The sequence below is a fragment of the Armigeres subalbatus genome, chromosome 3, assembly GCF_024139115.2.
Source record: "Armigeres subalbatus isolate Guangzhou_Male chromosome 3, GZ_Asu_2, whole genome shotgun sequence".
Lineage (NCBI taxonomy): Eukaryota > Metazoa > Arthropoda > Insecta > Diptera > Culicidae > Armigeres > Armigeres subalbatus.
In genome coordinates, this window is record NC_085141.1 from 421029848 (window position 1) to 421049719 (window position 19872).

Here is a 19872-nt window from a genome sequence, read left to right on the forward strand (position 1 = left end):
TGATCAATAACGGCGCCGGCCACGTCCTTGTAGTCAGTTAGGAAGAAGGAAGGAATATTAGTAGGTGGTTTTTGCTATTTGAAGACCGTGTTTACCTCTGCGTCTCCACAAAAACCACAGGAAGGATTATCAGTTAATTGGTAGGCATCGTTGGATCTGGATTCACTCTGATAATCGATACGACCGTGTCATTCTTTATACACAGTGATTTTACCTAGCCATGAATCGGGCGCGGAAAGTAGTACAAACTAACTACCGGCCTACCGGGCGCGCAATGCAGAACACAATATTTCGTCCGATCGCGCTATCGTTCTGCTGTCGAAACAAGAGAAATCTCGCACTGAACTGATTTTTATTACCGGCCGCGCAAAGCAGAACACAATATTTCGTCCGATCGTGCCATCGTTCTGCTGTCCGAAACAAGAGAAATCTCGCACTGAACTGATTTTTATTACCGGCCGCGCAAAGCAGAACACAATACATATTTCGTTCGATCGTGCCATCGTTCTGCTGTCCGAAACAAGAAATCTCGCACTGAACTGATTTTTATTACCGGCCGCGCAAAGCCAGAACACAATATTTCGTCCGATCGCGCCATCGTTCTGCTGTCCGAAACAAGAGAAATCTCGCACTGAACTGATTTTTATTACCGGCCGCGCAAAGCAGAACGCAATATTTCGTTCGATCGTGCCATCGTTCTCCTGTCCGAAACAAGGGAAATCCAGCAAAGAACCGATTTTTTATTACCGGCCGCGCAAAGCAGAACACAATATTTCGTCCGATCTCGCCATCGTTCTGCTGTCCGAAACAAAAGAAATCTCGCACTGAACTGATTTTTATTACCGGCCGCGCAAAGCAGAACACAATATTTCGTCCGATCGCGCCATCGTTCTGCTGTCCGAAACAAGAGAAATCTCGCACTGAACTGATTTTTATTACCGGCCGCGCAAAGCAGAACACAATATTTCGTTCGATCGTGCCATCGTTCTGCTGTCCGAAACAAGAGAAATCTCGCACTGAACTGATTTTTATTACCGGCCGCGCAAAGCAGAACACAATATTTCGTCCGATCGCGCCATCGTTCTGCTGTCCGAAACAAGAGAAATCTCGCACTGAACTGATTTTTATTACCGGCCGCGCAAAAGCAGAACACAATATTTCGTTCGATCGTGCCATCGTTCTGCTGTCCGAAACAAGAGAAATCTCGCACTGAACTGATTTTTTATTACCGGCCGCGCAAAGCAGAACACAATATTTCGTCCGATCGCGCCATCGTTCTGCTGTCCGAAACAAGAGAAATCTCGCACTGAACTGATTTTTATTACCGGCCGCGCAAAGCAGAACACAATATTTCGTCCGATCGCGCCATCGTTCTGCTGTCCGAAACAAGAGAAATCTCGCACTGAACTGATTTTTATTACCGGCCGCGCAAAGCAGAACACAATATTTCGTCCGATCGCGCCATCGTTCTGCTGTCCAAAACATGAGAAATCTCGCACTGAACTGATTTTTATTACCGGCCGCGCAAAGCAGAACACAATACATATTTCGTTCGATCGTGCCATCGTTCTGCTGTCCGAAACAAGAGAAATCTCGCACTGAACTGATTTTTATTACCGGCCGCGCAAAGCAGAACACAATACTTCTTTCGTTCGCTCCTGCCATCTTTCTGCTGCCGAAACAAGAGAAATCTCGCACTGAACTGATTTTTATTACTGGCCGCGCAAAGCAGAACACAATATTTCGTCCGATCGCGCCATCGTTCTGCTGTCCGAAACAAGAGAAATCTCGCACTGAACTGATTTTTATTACCGGCCGCGCAAAGCAGAACACAATACATATTTCGGTTGATCGTGCCATCGTTCTGCTGTCCGAAACAAGAGAAATCTCGCACTGAACTGATTTTTATTACCGGCCGCGCAAAGCAGAACACAATACATATTTCGTTTGATCGTGCCATCGTTCTGCTGTCCGAAACAAGAGAAATCTCGCACTGAACTGATTTTTATTACCGGCCGCGCAAAGCAGAACACAATATTTCGTTCGATCGTGCCATCGTTCTGCTGTCCGAAACAAGAGAAATCTCGCACTGAACTGATTTTTATTACCGGCCGCGCAAAGCAGAACACAATATTTCGTCCGATCGCGCCATCGTTCTGCTGTCCGAAACAAGAGAAATCTCGCACTGAACTGATTTTTATTACCGGCCGCGCAAAGCAGAACACAATATTTCGTCCGATCGCGCCATCGTTCTGCTGTCCGAAACAAGAGAAATCTCGCACTGAACTCTAAAACGCATCATTTCACTCATTTGCCAAAAAGTCATTTTGGTTTAAAAACGCATTTGAAATCAATTTGGGGGCAATTTATTGATCATACATAAAAGAGTGTTGATTATTTTATGCGACAAACGTCAATTCTCTGTCTTGAACGAAGGAGAACAAAAGAAAACCTACCAAATTTGACGCATAATTAATAGAAGAGAAAGACACTGTTTGAAACATTTTCTAAGCATTTTTTTTAAAGAATATTCATATCCTCTAACAAAACAGTTCTCACACAAAGAGTTAATCAGCTTTTCATGATTCTCCTGACACTCGTCCTGGTATCACCAGGAGATTTCTCATTTTCATCTATTAGCGGATTAAAGCTATCCGAAATTAATTCATACAACGCCTGACACGTGTACCGCCACAATTTCCATCTAAAGAAATACAGCCACAACAAAATTAATTGATATTTCACAGGAAGCAACCAATGAAAAATCCTTGCGTCCACCCTTTTTTCGGTAATGACGAGGATACCCAGACGAGACATAAACGAAATCCTTCCACCGACGCTGGTGCGTTTGTCCATTTTCACATGTGTGCGTGTACGCAAATTAAATTCAACCTAACAATAACAAAGAAGGATATTCATCCTTTCTCGGCACTCATTTTTGGCAAGTAAAAAGGGGTTCCACGCAGTAATGCCCTTCTAGTTTTTAAGAAGGATTTGGGATGCTGGTCACTTGGAGATCTAAAGCCTGGCCATGTGGGATTTGTTTTGCTCGATTCCCCTACTAACCCAAAACCTAGACAGCAATAATGAATTGCCGAAGGTTTGGTGGCGAATCCGGCCGATCCTTATCGTAAATCCACTACCAGCGAGGAGATTGAACCCTTGTGGCTGCAGCGAGCGTGGAGGAAAAAAGCGAAACTTCATCCCAGACAACAACGACGTTGTCAAACAATAGACGTCTCCGGCAAAGTGCTGAATAAATATTAAAGTATGATTAATTAGTAGCGGGATAAACAAACGGGTAATCAGCACTGGAGCAACTGCGACGTGACAGCTCCTCCCGCCTAGTGCGATGTGATTGAAGACAATAGTATGGGATAGAACACGCATAAATCGGAGGACAGGAGACCCTTCCTGTGATATAATTAGGCCCGGTTCCCGAGAGTAAATCAGAATGTGTCTGATGTGGTTAGACACCGAAAAGTTAAGTGAAAATTTGATACACCCATGGGTGGTTCGGGTTCGTGTGTTGCACTGACGCCAGTGCCAATCTACAGACTCATATAGCGATGCTAATGAAGGATGAGCTACAAGAAAATTTTCAATTAAGACACATTAAATAGCATGACTCTTGGTTTGATGCGAGAGAAGGAACGGAATCGGACGGTCATGGCGATGCCCCGGAGGAGTCAAGTGAGATTGATTATACGATATTTTGAATTCATAATTGAAAAATAACAATAGTAAAGGGATTGGGCGAACCGGCTGATCCGTACTGGAAGTCGATCTACGGAAGGGGAGCATGACCAAAGGCAAAGGCTAGCATCTGCCTCTCAAGACAAAAGCTAATTTTAATTAATTTTTCATTCTTCTCTAAGTAAACTTTTCTATGGAAGAAAACCAAGCGAGAAGGCGTTAAACGAATACCTCCTGTTCGCTGCGGAAGCGTCTGGTTTAATGACTAGCGGCTTTCTTTGTTCTGCGTTCGCTTGGATCAATCACAATCTAATCGATGAATCAGTGTCGCTGCCAACACTCAATCCCGTCACAAGTTAATTTGAAGAAAAAAAAACACTTCCTTGTTGTTCAGCCTGGTTGCGAAAGCGTTCACCGTACGCCAAAAATAAGCGTCGTCGTAATGAACATATTCCGTGTCTATTGATAATTTGAATTAATTTAAACGCTACTTCTACGTCTTTTGCGTGCATTCCGTTTTGGGGTACCCACGATGGAGTATTTATCCTTCTTTACGATCCCCAGCTGGTGGGCGCACTCAATTAGGGAAATTGAAGTGTAGATTTTCTTTACGACCCGGGCCACCAGGGCCGGGCACTATCTAATTAAGCCTGATGGTAGGCAACTGCACGCGCACCCAATCGATCACTCCGATTGCTCTTCGCTTCCGGCAAGCTCTTTGTACGTTCTCAGTAGGCCATGAAGACGGAAGATAGGAAAGCTCAACCTATTTTGATGACCTTTGCTGTTTTTGCTTAGCGCTGCCACGCCAGTCCAAATCAATTCCGGCTTAAGGGCACAAGGCGAAAGTATCCGTCCTAAAACGGAAACGCCGTCTCCGACTCCGTCGTCTTCGCCTCGGTGGCGGACGTTTCCTTCCGTCTCAATATCCTTTTTTTATGCATCACGTGGGACGATCTTCGGTGCGCTTATCAGCACGAAGTAATCAACGAGTGCTTTGGCAAAGAAAGCGAATGAATAGCGAAGCACATCGCATCGCTGCCGTTGCATATTGGAATTCTTATCTTGATTCTACCCTCCATGCGAGCCCGACAGCGAGTCAGCAGACTAAGCACAAATGTTTGAAGAACGAGAAGGGAATCAAATCAAGAAAGCGATTTTTTCTTGACTGGGTCCCGTCACACCCAACCGTTTTTTGAGCTGTGCGTGATTACAGTCAGTTCTGGAAAGGTTATCGACACTGGTGACGAAAATGGATTCGAGAGGGCTTTGAATGCTACTATTAGCACAGATAAGCAAGTGTTACACGGTTAAAATCGTAATCTCGGGAGTGTTTTTGCCATACGGTTGCCGAAAATGTTTTCAAACTAAGTTCAGAAGCCGTAATCAGCCAAATTGTGAAAATAATCATTTGATGATGAGTATTAGTTTTGGACCAGGCTACGTAAGCGGACACCGCACAGTAAACCTGATGAAAATGGTTCCCGATAATGATCCGATAAGCACAAAAAGCCAAACTGCCGTGGAAATTCCCATGATTTTTCGTAGAGATTTGAATTAATTTCACTTGGAAATGCGAATGGATTTTATGTCGTGAATCAAATGAACTTTATATGAATGAATTTTCCGAAGAAATGCCGAATGAATTTCCGTTGAAAATTGGAATGAATTTCCGTTGGAAATTGGAATGAATTTCCGTTGGAAATTGGAATGAATTTCCGTTGTAAATTGGAATGAATTTCCGTTGGAAATTGGAATGAATTTCCGATGAAAATTGGAATGAATTTCCGTTGGAAATTCGAATGGAAATTCGAAATTCGAATGAATTTCCGTTGGAAATTCGAATGAATTTCCGTTGGAAATTCAAATGAATTTCCGTTGGAAATTCAAATGAATTTCCGTTGGAAATTCGAATGAATTTCCGTTGGAAATTCAAATGAATTTCCGTTGAAAATTCGAATGAATTTCCGTTGGAAATTCGAATGAATTTCCGTTGGAAATTCGAATGAATTTCCGTTGGAAATTCGAATGAATTTCCGTTGGAAATTCGAATGAATTTCCGTTGGAAATTCGAATGAATTTCCGTTGGAAATTCGAATGAATTTCCGTTGGAAATGTGAATGAATTTCCGTTGGAAATTTGAATGAATTTCCGTTGGAAATTCGAATTAATTCCGTTGGAAATTCGAATTAATTTCCGTTGGAAATTCGAATGAATTTCCGTTGGAAACTCGAATGAATTTCCGTTGGAAACTCGAATGAATTTCCGTTGGAAACTCGAATGAATTTCCGTTGGAAATTCGAATGAATTTCCGTTGGAAATTCGAATGAATTTCCGTTGGAAATTCGAATGAATATCCGTTGGGAATTCGAATGAATTTCCGTTTGAAATTCGAACGAATAAATGAAATTCAAATGAATCTTCGTTGGAAATTCGAATGAATTTCCGTTGGAAATTTGAATGAATTTCCGTTGGAAATTCGAATGAATTTCCGTTGGAAATTCGAATGAATTTCCGTTGGAAATTCGAATCAATTTCCGTTGAAAATTCGAATGAATTTCTGTTGAAATTGAATGAATTTCCGTTGAAATTCGAATGAATTTCCGTTGAAATTGAATGAATTTCCGTTGGAAATTGAATGAATTTCCGTTGGAAATTCGAATGAATTTCCGTTGAAATTCGAATGAATTTCCGTTGAAATTCGAATGAATTTCCGTTGGAAATTCGAATGAATTTCCGTTGGAAATTCAAATGAATTTCCGTTGGAAATTGAATGAATTTCCGTTGGAAATTCGAATGAATTTCCGTTGAAATTCGAATGAATTTCCGTTGGAAATTCGGATGAATTTCCATTGGAAATTTGGATGAATTTCCATTGGAAATTTGGATGAAATTTGGAAATTTGGATTTCCGTTGTAAATTCGAATGAATTTTCGTTGGAAATTCGAATGAATTTCCGTTGGAAACTCGAATGAAGTTCCGTTGGAAATTCGAATGAATTTCCGTTGTAAATTCGAATGAATTTCCAATGAAAATTCAAATGAATTTCAGTTCGAATGAGTTTCCGTTGAAAATTCGAAGAATTTCCTTTGGAAAATCGAATGAATTTCCTTTGGAAATTCGAATGAATTTCCTTTGGAAATTCGAATGAATTTCCTTTGGAAATTCGAATGAATTTCCTTTGGAAATTCGAATGAATTTCCTTTGGAAATTCGAATGAATTTCCGTTGAAATTGAATGAATTTCCGTGGGAAATTGAAAGAAATTTCGTTGGAAAATCGAATGAATTTTCGGTGGAAAGTTGAATGAATTTCCGTTGGAAATTCGAATGAATTTCCGTTGAATTCGAATGAATTTCCGTTGAAATTCGAATGAATTTCCGTTGGAAATTCGAATGAATTTCCGTTGGAAATTCGAATGAATTTCCGTTGGAAATTCGAATGAATTTCCGTTGGAAATTCGAATGAATTTCCGTTGGAAATTCGAATGAATTTCCGTTGGAAATTCGAATGAATTTCCCATGGAAATTCGAATGAACTTCCGTTGGAAATTCAAATTAATTTCCCATGGAAATTTGAATGAATTTCCCATGGAAATTCGAATGAATTTCCCATGGAAATTCGAATGAATTTCCCATGGAAATTCGAATGAATTTCCCATGGAAATTCGAATTAATTTCCCATGGAAATTTGAATGAATTTCCCATGGAAATTCGAACAAATTTCCCATGGAAATTCGAACAAATTTCCCATGGAAATTCGAACAAATTTCCCATGGAAATTCGAACGAATTTTCACGAAAAATGCAATAAACTTCCGTGAAAATTCGAATGAATTTTCTGTACAAATTCGAATGCATTCCCCGTGGAAATAATTTTCTGAGAAAATTCGAATTTTTCATGCCCAAATTCAATTAAATCGTCTATTCAAATTTAAAAGAATTATCTATATATGGATATTGTTTGAAGGAGTATCCTATGAAGAAAATGAAGGAAATCCTTCGTTAATTCAAAACAATTGTTATCAACATTAGTATCGCCATTCGTTAAGAGATTTCGGAATAATAACAACCGAAAAAATCGTCTGACGGGACATCATAGATTTGTTTCGTTTTCTCTACGCTTCCTGTTACCAATTGCCATTACCCCTCCTTGTTCCCGGTGGGATTTATGCCGACTATGCCTGCTTCTTTAGCGACACCAATTCCAATTCCTTGGTCGAAGTTTGCCAACGGGGCCATAAATTTGCTTTGTTCTTTATGCGTGAGACGCTTCCACTGTTTGTTAGCGGTATGAATCGTGTACGCTCTCCGGGTTTGACCACACTTTCGAGTGAACCTTAGCTAAATATTGGCGAAATTACGTGATCCTTAATGTGGTTAACAAGAAACGGACATGACGGAAACCAACCGAAAGCGGCAGTGAAGCGAGCCGGCGGGTGACGCCATATTTCTTTGTGTCACTCAACGAGCACTGAGTGTAATTATGTTTTAATTCCGTGCTCGTTGTGTTGCTTTTACCATATCGTAAAACTGTCACCGCTGCTGGAGGTATTTTATATCAATTGCTTGCCATAAATTTGATTAAACGATGTGCCCTACTCCGCCGACCGATGGTACAACAATCGAAACAGATGTTCTACACACAGCCGGATGCTGCCACTGTCATATCTTCGGGAGCAAGATAGATGTCGCCACCGAGCACAGCAGCTCATGTTACTCTCCCTCTGTCGGTCAAGAGACTCATTAATTATACCCCTTGACGTCTGAGGGAACACTCCTTTGGCCCTTTGTGAAGACCACCCTCCGCCTCTATTGCCCGACTCCGGTCTACCTGACAAGCAAACACATTACTATTATGGCATCTCCGCCCACGTTCGTAGAGCCATTTCAACACCTTTTGCGAACCGTCCATTACAGACACAACCTCCATCGCCGCACGCTGCTAGAATCCATTATAAGATAATTGCAAAATTAAGGAGCTATCCTGCAAACGACATAGACTTTAAAACAACCATTTAACTGCGCCTCGTCTCGTTCTCGCGACCCGCTGATGTTGACATCCCGAGAAACGAGCGGGCCACTAAAGCCTAAGTGCTATAAGCTCCCACAAATAGAATATTAATAATCGTTCCTTTAATTGTACACATTATCGCCAGGTTACGATCTAAAGTGAGTAACCGAACACTGTAAACTTTTCCATCGATAAGAAGTGGATCAGATTTTCCTCGGGTGACATTTTTGACCTCCCCAACAAACGGCGAAAGTAGCGGTGGCGGCGCATCTTCGCAGCAGACTGCAATGAATATTAAGTAGGCTCCGCTTCTTGATTACCGATTTTATGTAGTCATCCGGAGGGCTTCTTAGATCTCGTAAAAGAAGATCGATATCGGAACTGTCAAAAGTTTCCCTAACGACCGGCAGCGCCATTTTTCGGCGAAAGAAGGGAAGCATCCGATAGGGTGTGCGGGTTAGGGCGTAAGAATGGGTGGGTTGCGCGTGTCAGGATTTAGCTCAAGCACGTGTCACTGAAGCATTATTGCGAAAGATCTGTTGATCCAAATTGCGCTTAATGTGTTTAGATTTCGTGAAACGAAACGGTCGTACCGCGTGTGAGAAAATAAACTTTGATTAAGATGTTGATTTTGATGTTTTGAAGCTCGGCAATTGATGTTTATGTTGATTGATTTTCCCGCCTACTGCGATGCCACGCTAGAAAACAACGAAGCGCAGGAACAAGTTGTTAAATGTTAAACGGCGCGAAGCAGCTTTGAAAGGGTATCATTACACGTTCATTCAATTTACTAAATTGCGATGGAAGCCGTAATTATAGTCTTCGCGGAGCTAATGCATAGCCCTTTAAATTTTGAATTTCTACTGCCTCTGTTCGCTCGCTCACTTTCCCACTACTAGCAGAGATTATGCAAACTCATTCCCGAAATTTATCTTTATCTCCTTCTCTCTCCCCATCTAATTGCAGCAATTAATAACAAAGGATCACCGATAGACTACAAAACAGGCTCGGCCTGTTCAACCCCAACGAAGGACACGCTTAAAAGCTACGACCGCAACTGCATGGGTCCGGTACTGCCGCCCCGGAGCGCCATGTGTGGTCCACCATCGCATCACTACTCAGCGCCGCTGAACTTCCGCAAAGGCTTTACCTTCAACAAATGCACGTGGAAGTGTATGGCCATACTGGTGGCGTTATTATGTGTTATACTGATTGTCGTATTACTATTAGCAGGTAATTGATGCGAGGCTTTTGATGTTCAAATATGGTAGCGCGTATTTGGGGAGATGCCGCACGGATAGCTTCCGATGATAGACTTGATATCCGCCTTAATTGTGATGTTTTTGTACAACAAATCTGTACCGAAAGGATAGTTATTTCACTTTCATATTCAATAATCATGTTTCATATTCTTTTCGACAGCTTGATGAATAGGAATGATGTTTTTTACATGTGGAATTGCCAATGTATAGAAAATGTAAGGCACAGTCCATTCCATTTTTCACAGTTGAATTTTTTTTAATAGATCCAAACGCGTTCTGTAGTTATAGCAAATTTATAGCCACAGAGACATGGAGAAAAAAACTGAAATACTAAAATACTAAAACCAATGTTTTGATTGTGATAATTTTCTTATCTTTTTGGTAGCAAAATTATCAATCCACTAAAAGTAATTTTCCATGAGAAAAAATAAAAATTACAATAAAATACTTAGATGAATTCCCTTCTTGCACGTTATAAAATGTTTGTTTTTACGTTTTTTTTTTGTTTAGGTTTTTACAAGAAAATACGATGCAAAATGCCCATACCACTCAATAATGCAACATGATGCAATCATGATGAAATCGAGAGAAAAATAAAAGAACTACAGATTAAAACAATTTTTATTCAATTCCATGTTTTAAACTAAAAAAAATCAACTTATTTGTTTACATTTTCAGAATGCTACTTGTACAAAACACTGTCTATGCCTATGCTCGTTTTCCATCATTTTCATTATCGGACCTGTTTATGTTCCATTCACAGGGTATTCGTATTGGTGACATAAAAGTACAAGACAAAGGTGGCGTAGCTTGTCGTCCCCTTGAGAAAAACGCATTAGAAAAGTCAAAACAACAATTTAGGGGAATAAATCCCTTTTTTTTATTTACTTTTATCTTCATTTACTTAAAAGTCTTGCAGCAAATTCAGAAGAACCGATTTTGAATTAATTTTCCCGAGAAAATTCGGAGAGATTTCTTTGAAAAATTCGAAGGAATTTCCCGTGGAAGTTAAAATGAATTTTCCATAAAAATTCGAATGATTTTGCCTTGAATGATTGTTTCGGAAAATTTGGAATGAATTTTCCGTGTAGAAATGAATGGATTTCCGTAAACATTCAATACAATTTCCCGCAGAAACTCGAACGAACTTTCCAAAGAAATTGGGATGTATTTCTAGAGGAAATTCGGATGAATATCAAAAGAATATTCGGTTGAATGCTTTCCAAAGGGAATTCGAATGAATTTCCAGAAAAAAAATTGGATGAATTTCCAGAGGAAATTTGAATGAATTCTCCAAAGAAATTCGGATGAATTTCCAATAAAAAATCGAATGAATTTCTCGAAAAAATTCGAATGAATTTCCCGAAAAAATTCGGATTAATTTTCCGCAGAAATTCCGAGGAAATTCGGATGAATTTTCCAAGGAAATTTTCGATGAATTTCCCAAGGAAATTTTGAATGAATTTCCCAAGGAAATTTTGGATGAATTTCCCAAGGAAATTTTGGATTATCTTCCCATGCAAATTCGGATGAATTTCTCAAACAAATTTGGATGAATTTCCCAAGGAAATTCGGTTAAATTTCCCAAGGAAATTCGGTTAAATTTCCCAAGGAAATTCGGATAAATTTTCCAAGGAAATTCAGATGAATTTGAGGTTTTTTTTTCCCGAGGAAATTGGGATGATTCTCCCCAAGAAAATCAGATGAATTTCCCGAAGCAATTCGGATAAATTTCCCGAGGAAATTCGAATGAATTTCTCGAGGAAATTCGGATGAATTTCCCGAAAAAATTCGGATGAATTTCCCGAGAAAATTCGGATGAATTTCCCGAGGAAATTCGGATGAATTTCCCGAGGAAATTCGGATGAATTTCCCGAGGAAATTCGGATGAATTTCCCGAGGAAATTCGGAAGAATTTCCCGGGGAAGTTCGGATGAATTTGCCGAGGAAGTTCGGATGAATTTCCTGTGGAAAACTGAATGAATTTCCTGAGGAAAATCGAATGAATTTCCCGAGGAAATTCGAATGAATTTTCCGAGGAAATTCGGATGAATTTCCCGAGGAAATCCGGATGAATTTCCCGAAAAAAATCGGATGAATTTCCCGAGAAAATTGGGATGAATTTCCCGAGAAAATAGGAATGAATTTCCCGAGGAAATAGGGATGAATTTCTCATGGAAATTCGGATGAATTTCCCGAAGAAATTCGAATAAATTACCCGAGGAAATCCGGATGATTTACCTGAGTAAATTCGGATGAATTTCCCGAGGAAGTTGGGATAAATTCCCCGAGGATGAATTTCCCGAGGAAATTCGGATGATTTTCCCGAAGAAATTCAAATGAAAATTCCTAATAAATTCTGATGAATTTCCCAAGGAAATTCGGATGAATTTCCCAAGGAAATTCGGATCAATTCGGATGAATTTCCCAAGGAAATTCGGATGAATTTCCCAAGGAAATTGGGATGAATTTCCCAAGGAAATTGGGATGAATTTCCCAAGGAAATTCGGATAAATTTCTTAAGGAAATTCGGATGAATTTCTTAAGGAAATTCGGATGAATTTTCCAAGGAAATTCGGATGAATTTCCCAAGGAAATTCGGATGAATTTCCCAAGGAAATTTGGATGAATTTCCCAAGGAAATTCGGATGAATTTCCCAAGGAAATTCGGATGAATTTCCCAAGGAAATTCGGATGAATTTCCCAAGGAAATTCGGATGAATTTCCCAAGGAAATTCGGATGAATTTCCCAAGGAAATTCGGATGAATTTCCCAAGGAAATTCGGATGAATTTCCCAAGGAAATTCGGATGAATTTCCCAAGGAAATTCGGATGAATTTCCCAAGGAAATTCGGATGAATTTCCCAAGGAAATTCGGATGAATTTCCCAAGGAAATTCGGATGAATTTCCCTAGGAAATTCGGATGAATTTCCCTAGGAAATTCGGATGAATTTCCCTAGGAAATTCGGATGAATTTCCCTAGGAAATTCGGATGAATTTCCCTAGGAAATTCGGATGAATTTCCCAAGGAAATTCGGATGAATTTCCCTAGGAAATTCGGATGAATTTTCCACGGAAATTCGGATGAATTTCTTAAGGGAATTCGGATGAATTTCCCAAGGAAATTCGGATGAATTTCCCAAAGAAGTTCGGATGAATTTCCCAAGGAAATTCGGATGCGTTTCCCAAGAAAATTCGGATGGATTTCCCAAGGAAATTTGGATGAATTTCCCAAGGAAATTCGGATGATTTTCCCAAGGAAATTCGGATGATTTTCCCAAGGAAATTCGGATGATTTTCCCAAGGAAATTTGGATGAATCTAACAAGGTAATTTGGATTAATTTCCCAAGGAAATTCGGATGTATTTCTCAAGGAAATTTTGATGAATTTCCCGAGGAAATTCCGATGAATTTCCCTAGGCAATTCGTACAAATTTTCTATGGAAATTCGGATGAATTTCCCATGGAAATTCTAATGAACTTCCAATGGAAATCGGGATTAATTTCCCATGGAAATTGGAATGAACTTCCCATTGAAATTCGGATGAATTCCCCATGGAAATTCGGATGAATTTCCCATGGAATTTCGGATAAATTTCTCATGGAAATTCGGATGGTTGTTTGCTATTTAAAATTGGCCCGATCGGATTTCGGATCGCATTTCGGAATTATTGAAAAATTATTGTTTCTTCCCAAGGGTCCCTTGGACAAAAAAATTTCAAAATCGAAAAAAAAATTGTTTTGAGTGATGCGTATTAATTAATGCAAATACATGCGAAATGATACAAAACATCTATTCCCCTAAAGTACTTTCTTGACCTTTCTAACGATTTTTTTTAAATAAATTTTATAATGTACGAAAAGGCATCATCGCCGCTAGGTGGAGTTTTTTTTACTATAGATAAATCAAACATAGCAATGAATTATTGCTTTTTTTTTCTATAAAATAAAATCTCTAAGATTATTTATAAATTGCAAAAATCATTCACTATACATAACTACGTCGTAAAAGACAAACACACATTTTTTTCCACTACCACCGTCATTATCTTTTGATAACCTAACGTGCAGATGTCCCATCCAGTCGTGCGCCCGACTAAGTTCCGAACAGAAGCCACCGGACAGAAGCTAATTTCGCACAAACACCCTCATTCTGTCGGTTAGTTCTTTCTCTCGTCGTCCGTTCCCTTTCGAATTGGGCGAGTGTGACCGCGTTTTTGCCGTGCTCCGACGATAGCCCGGCACCGCTTTGCTCAGTCAGTCACACACTGCAAGTACCTTCCAAACGAAATTCTATCCTATGCCATTAAAAAGCAAGCCCTCGTCGTCGTCAGCCAATTTTCAGACATTCTGGACATTTGGGCGTCAACCGTCGTAATCTGAGGGGAGCAATTTTCGGTGATTTTTAATCACTCAATTTGCTCTGCTTTATGGCCAAATGGATGGAAACTCGTTCGCTCGCTACAAATTAGGAGCTTCCAATTTCAAGTGACCATTAAAACGGATGGCAATGGAAAGTCCATCAGCATGGGCAACGTATGCGTGGAAGGTTTCGGGGATTTATCCCATTTAACGACTCATTACTCGCATATGGCCCTGGCTTTAATCCCAAATTAAAGACCGCGTCTGGTAGCGTAATACCACCGTAATGGAACCATCAATCGCCACGCAGAATGATTCTTCCCTATTTCGCTGGCCGATCATCATCTCATGTGCTTCGCGCACACATGTCAGGAAGCGAGGAAAAAATCGGGAATCTCCTTATCATCGATGTAACAAATGTCATCGCATTTCCAAGCGGAATCCAAAGCAAAATCCATCACTCACTGTCAGGCACTTACACCACGGCAACAACCACATGGCTTGATGCGGTGTTTTCGTGCGGTATGTGGTTTTCACACTTGTGCGGTTTTCTGGCTTTTCTGCCATCGATGCTGCCCTATCAGGGCCTAGTGCGGTTCCACATGCCCGGCATCTCTCCATGTTTGCGCACTTCAGACCCGAGCACAACAAACACTAATTAATCTCAATTCTATACTATCATTCGCAGCATCTAATGTATTAAGTATATACCCTACCAACAACCCCTGTACAGTTCTAGTCGATGAAAAGGCAGAAATCTCTGCAGCCAAAAGTACGATAGCGGATGCGAACCGGGTGGTGGGGCCTGGTAGTATCGGGACGGTGCTCGGGCGGCCTAATCCATCCGAAAGTGGGGCTGACTCGGCATCGCTGAGTTCCGCTTCCGCATCGGCGTCTTCGTCTTCTTCCGCGGCATCAACGGCGCCGACCAGCGGCAGCAGCAATGGCAACGCGAACAACAACCAGAACAACGGAGGTACAGTAATCAACGACAGTAATAACCCTAGTTCTCACAGTAGATCACGTAGAAGTGTTCCTAACCTTGGTGCTGGCGCTGACGCAAAGTTGTCACAACCGCGAATGGCTGCTGACAGGCGTGCTGATTATTTTGATAATTTAGTTTTGCATGACATTAGCGTAGATTCCACTACTAGCACTGGTGATGGTTTTACGGATAATGGTGTTAGTTCACCCATCGTCACCACCGACGCTTCCACCACTGATGACGAAGACGACGACCATGATGGTGGGGGTGGTGACGAAGCAACGACAACAAGATCCACTTTCCCTTCCCACCTCAGCACTCAGCATGATGATGGCCCTATTGTTTCCGCTTTGTTTGTTCCTACAACTTTGACTTCCTATCCACCTTCCGCTCTATCACAATCACCATCATTACCGTTATCTTCCGCTTCCGGTGTGCCACCGGAGTCAAACGAGCAACAGCCAACTGCTCTCGAAGACGACAACGACGATGAGAAACAGGACCAGAATTTTCAATCAACTACTGCTTCCACCGAGAGTACCACCTCATCTGATTACGACTACGATTCCCAACAATGGAACAGGAATGGGGAAATTTTTACCACTAATGATAATGACATAACATATGTTACAACTAGCTCTGATCCTGATTTAATCGCAAATAATTCATTTGATGTGGAATTAAGCATGAGCTCGGAAGAGCCAGAAATGGATGGAGACATCTCAGCATCTAAGAAATCTATTCCAAATGAAGACGTCGCTTCCCAGCCTGGCTCGACTGAGGAAGAGAAATTACCTAATGATGATCCTTTGACTCACTACGAGCATTTGGGTGCGATGGACGATGCGGTGGACATTGAGCTCATCAGCCTAGAGGATGGACCCATTAGTGGTGAAGAGATGAGGAAAACGAAAAACAAGCTTTACTACAAGAACATCCAGGAGAAAAGTGCGGGAGAGGAGGAAAAGGTGGAAATTCACACCCTCCCTCCTGCTAATGGGATTCATCAACAACCGGCGCAACAGAGCACTACCATTCCGGTTACTGTTGTTCCACAAATTCCAATTTATTTAGTACGAGAAGGCAATTCTACGGATAATGAAACCAAAGAAGGCGCTGCATTGCCACGCCTACTTGTGAACATTTCCATCGCTTCCGACCACGGATCTGGAACCGTGCAGCATTCCGTATATGTCCTTCAAGTATCAATTCCAACTCCACCAGACAGCATCGCGAGGACAGAACGCTCAGGAGAAAATGTTGACAACATCCATCAGTCATGTCCACCTGAAAAACCTGAGCCACCGCCTTCGCCACCGTGCCCCATCAAATGTCCGAATTCATCAATATTTGAAAAGTATCAAGTGGTGAGTATAATAGAAGACGAAAGTGCATCCACTGAGGATGCGGATTTTGAAAAGATAGAACTTGATGGTAAAACAACCGCCCCGTCATCTCTACCTACGACAACTTCAACATCAACCACCGAAAGTGAAACTGATCCCGCTACAAGCACAACCGAAGGAGACGACGAGGTGCCACCAACAACGACCGAATCCGGAATGCCACTACAATGTCCGCAAGTTGCTCCGCCGGTACCGATTCTGATCCTAGAAGGTGAGAATTTAAGCACAGAACTCAAAGTTGAAATTCATCCTTGCTGCCACCAGCTATGACAACGACGAAGTGTACATATAAAGGACCGTTGACAACCTCCGTAGAAGATAATACCGAGAGCATTAAAAAAGCACAGAATTCCCAAGGATCCACTTGACGTGCTGCTAACCTGAAATCGCATATCCGTGCTTCGAGCGCAGAGCTCGACATTCCACACTTCCCACCACAGACAGCAAGCTAACACGTTCCACCTTATTTTTTCCTCTTTTTTCTCTGTCATCCCATCATCAATGTTCGCCCATAAAACATACACAGACCTAGCCTAACCTACATTCATACTGAGCTTGGGAAAACTCACCCCGAATGGAGTGTGGAAAAATGCTTTGCATGCCTTGCCTCGCTTCCTTTCTTGGCCCTGCACATATTTACCCATTAATTAATATTCAAACAGCGTTCATCCACTTTCGGCCACATTAAAACCTGACAACCCAAAGAAATGGTCCTCCGTTGTACTAACTTTGATCTTCTTCTTCTCCTTTTTATGCCACCGTTTCTTCTTCTCTTCCTCTCACACCTGCTAACCAACCGACCAACCCCCGGGTGAATTTGGCGCCGCTGCTGATGCTGTTGCTTCTACTTTGTACTGCCAACCCTACAATCGCCTCCGTACGCTGTCCTATGTGTGAATGTGTTTGTTTGCAATATTTTGTGTTAAACTTCGACCACCTTGAACGAAAAACCAAAAAAACACCAAATCAACCAACAAAAAAAAACCCAAACGAACAGGTGCGCGAACGTTCCCGGCACGAAGTTTCCCACCGGACGGTACCACCTTCTCGCAGATCACCCTCGGCCAGCGACTCTCGAAGGAAATCCCCCCGTACAGCTACTGGAATATGCAGTTCTACCAGTCGGAACCGGCGTACGTCAAGTTCGACTACGGTATCCCGCGGGGTGCTTCCATCGGGGTCTATGCGCGGCGGAATGCCCTCCCCACGCACACCCAGTACCACTTCAAGGAGGTGCTCAGCGGGTTCAATGCCCGGCAGACGCGAGCCACGCATGTAAGTAGCAAATGGTTGATTATTATTGTTGTAGCTGATGGGATGGGATTATTAGGAAACGAGATTGGTAAATGCGAACAGCAGAAAATACAGAATAGACAATTTTTCTCCTAAATACTTAATTTAGTAGATCAAAATTAGAGTTCATATATGTAGCATTTTGTTCTCGGAATCAAAGAAGAACTATTTTTGAATACTTCCCATAGATTTGTATTTCATAAAAAGGGATTCAGCAATCTTTTTAATCTAGTCTGTTCTGTAGAACAATCAAACCTCCATTAATAGATGTTCTATGACTCGATATCGACTTATGGAAGCAAAGTTTGCGATATTAAAAAATATTTTCTGGGTTACAATGATGGTCCCTCAAAAATGGTTCCCGAGGATTTTCTATTCCACGTCTTGATAATTCCATGAGTCGACGGTCCCTTCAATATTGACTCAAATAGGTTTGACTGTGTATGCATAACTACATTGAAGCCGTCTGAATACATGTTTGATGTATAGCGTTAGCGTTAGCGTTAGCGTTGTTACGGTATACTTCGTAGATTGGACACTAGTGATACTCATGTTTCTTATGGAATCCTTATCCAGATTGCTATCGGAAATCAAGGTGGGAATTACCCTTGATTCCAATCTAAGATAAAAATTGCATAAGCATGAGGATACTCCCAGCCACGCCCATCTTTACCGTAACTAGGGATAGGAAAGGAAATGTTGATGTAGAACTTACTTAACGAGAGGCCCCCGACTTGGCGACGCCCTCATAAGTTCTACGGAGTTGGTGGTTGGGTAGGGTAAGGTAGGTCATGGAGGTTTACCTCAAGCTGGCAATTCGACCCACAGACTATGTTGTTTATCTGTTTTTATTTAAACTCTTGCCAGCCGGCTGTCGAAAGAGTATGCTAATATCGATTTTATTTACAGTTTATTCTTTAAATAATTTACAGGCGATTTCTTAACCTCAATCTATCAACAACTATCCGTTGAACAAATCTAAATTTACCAAATTTGTACTTTCTGCTCAGTGAGCAAAACGATTCCTCTAGGTTCATCGAATACAAAAATCAACCATGCATTTTAAAGATAATTATACTAAACATTTTACAAAGTTTTATTTGAAGTATTTGACGAAGAAAACGACCTAAAAGGCTTAAAAACCAAATATAGAAAAATGTTTGCCCAAACTCCTCCGTAATTAAAAATTTACGATTGAACTCAAAGATGCAACTGCTGCTTTAAAAATGTATGCCGAAGCGCGTTGCCTCAAGTGTAATGGAACGTACACACGGTCAAGCAGTTTGACCAACATTGACTCCACCTCTCGTTTATTTAAACATCCATCGAGTTTTACCAACAGCGGCACGAACAATCAATTTATTCGACCAACAATATCACACACGAACGACCGAAGCGACAACTTGAGCACCAACCATCAAAAAATATATGGGGGTTTGTGCAACTTCACTACAAATGCTCGAACATGTTCGCGGAACCTTGACTCCACCCCCGACAACTCAAACCAAAATCAAACCGATTTAATTTTTTCCAACCGAGCCGCCAACTGTCAAATGGTTGTTCGAACAACTTCACACACGTTCAAACAAAGCAGCAATCGAAGCGTTTTCTTGGGGGCGGAGTCAATGTTCGTCAAACTGCTTGACTGGTGTGTACGTTGCATAACGACCCATACAAACCTTGCGGATAGTTCACACGAATGTGACATAGAGGGGTAGGGGGATTGAAAATATTCAATTTTTGCGTTAGGTTATTAATGGATCTTCTCTTACAGAAGGAGAAGAATATGAAATGTTACTTGTATGAGTCATGTTACTCAGTACACTGGATTCTTTTTACACGATTTACATTTTCTC

The 19872-nt window shown here is 41.2% G+C and overlaps 1 protein-coding gene across 9 annotated transcripts in view; it reads left to right on the forward strand.

The window, feature by feature from the left end:
- LOC134227332 (teneurin-m) overlaps positions 1-19872 on the forward strand; it is a 422322-nt gene that overhangs the window by 360323 nt on the left and 42127 nt on the right. For 7 of the 9 annotated variants that reach the window (XM_062708724.1, XM_062708726.1, XM_062708727.1 and 4 more), the window contains 3 exons: positions 9674-9940; positions 15021-15308; positions 17721-17998. In XM_062708724.1, the coding sequence (XP_062564708.1) occupies positions 9674-9940; positions 15021-15308; positions 17721-17998 (833 nt within the window). Of the gene's footprint in view, positions 1-9673; positions 9941-15020; positions 15309-15331; positions 16935-17720; positions 17999-19872 lie in introns of those variants that run through there. The other 2 variants (XM_062708731.1, XM_062708732.1) reach the window with 2 other exon arrangements.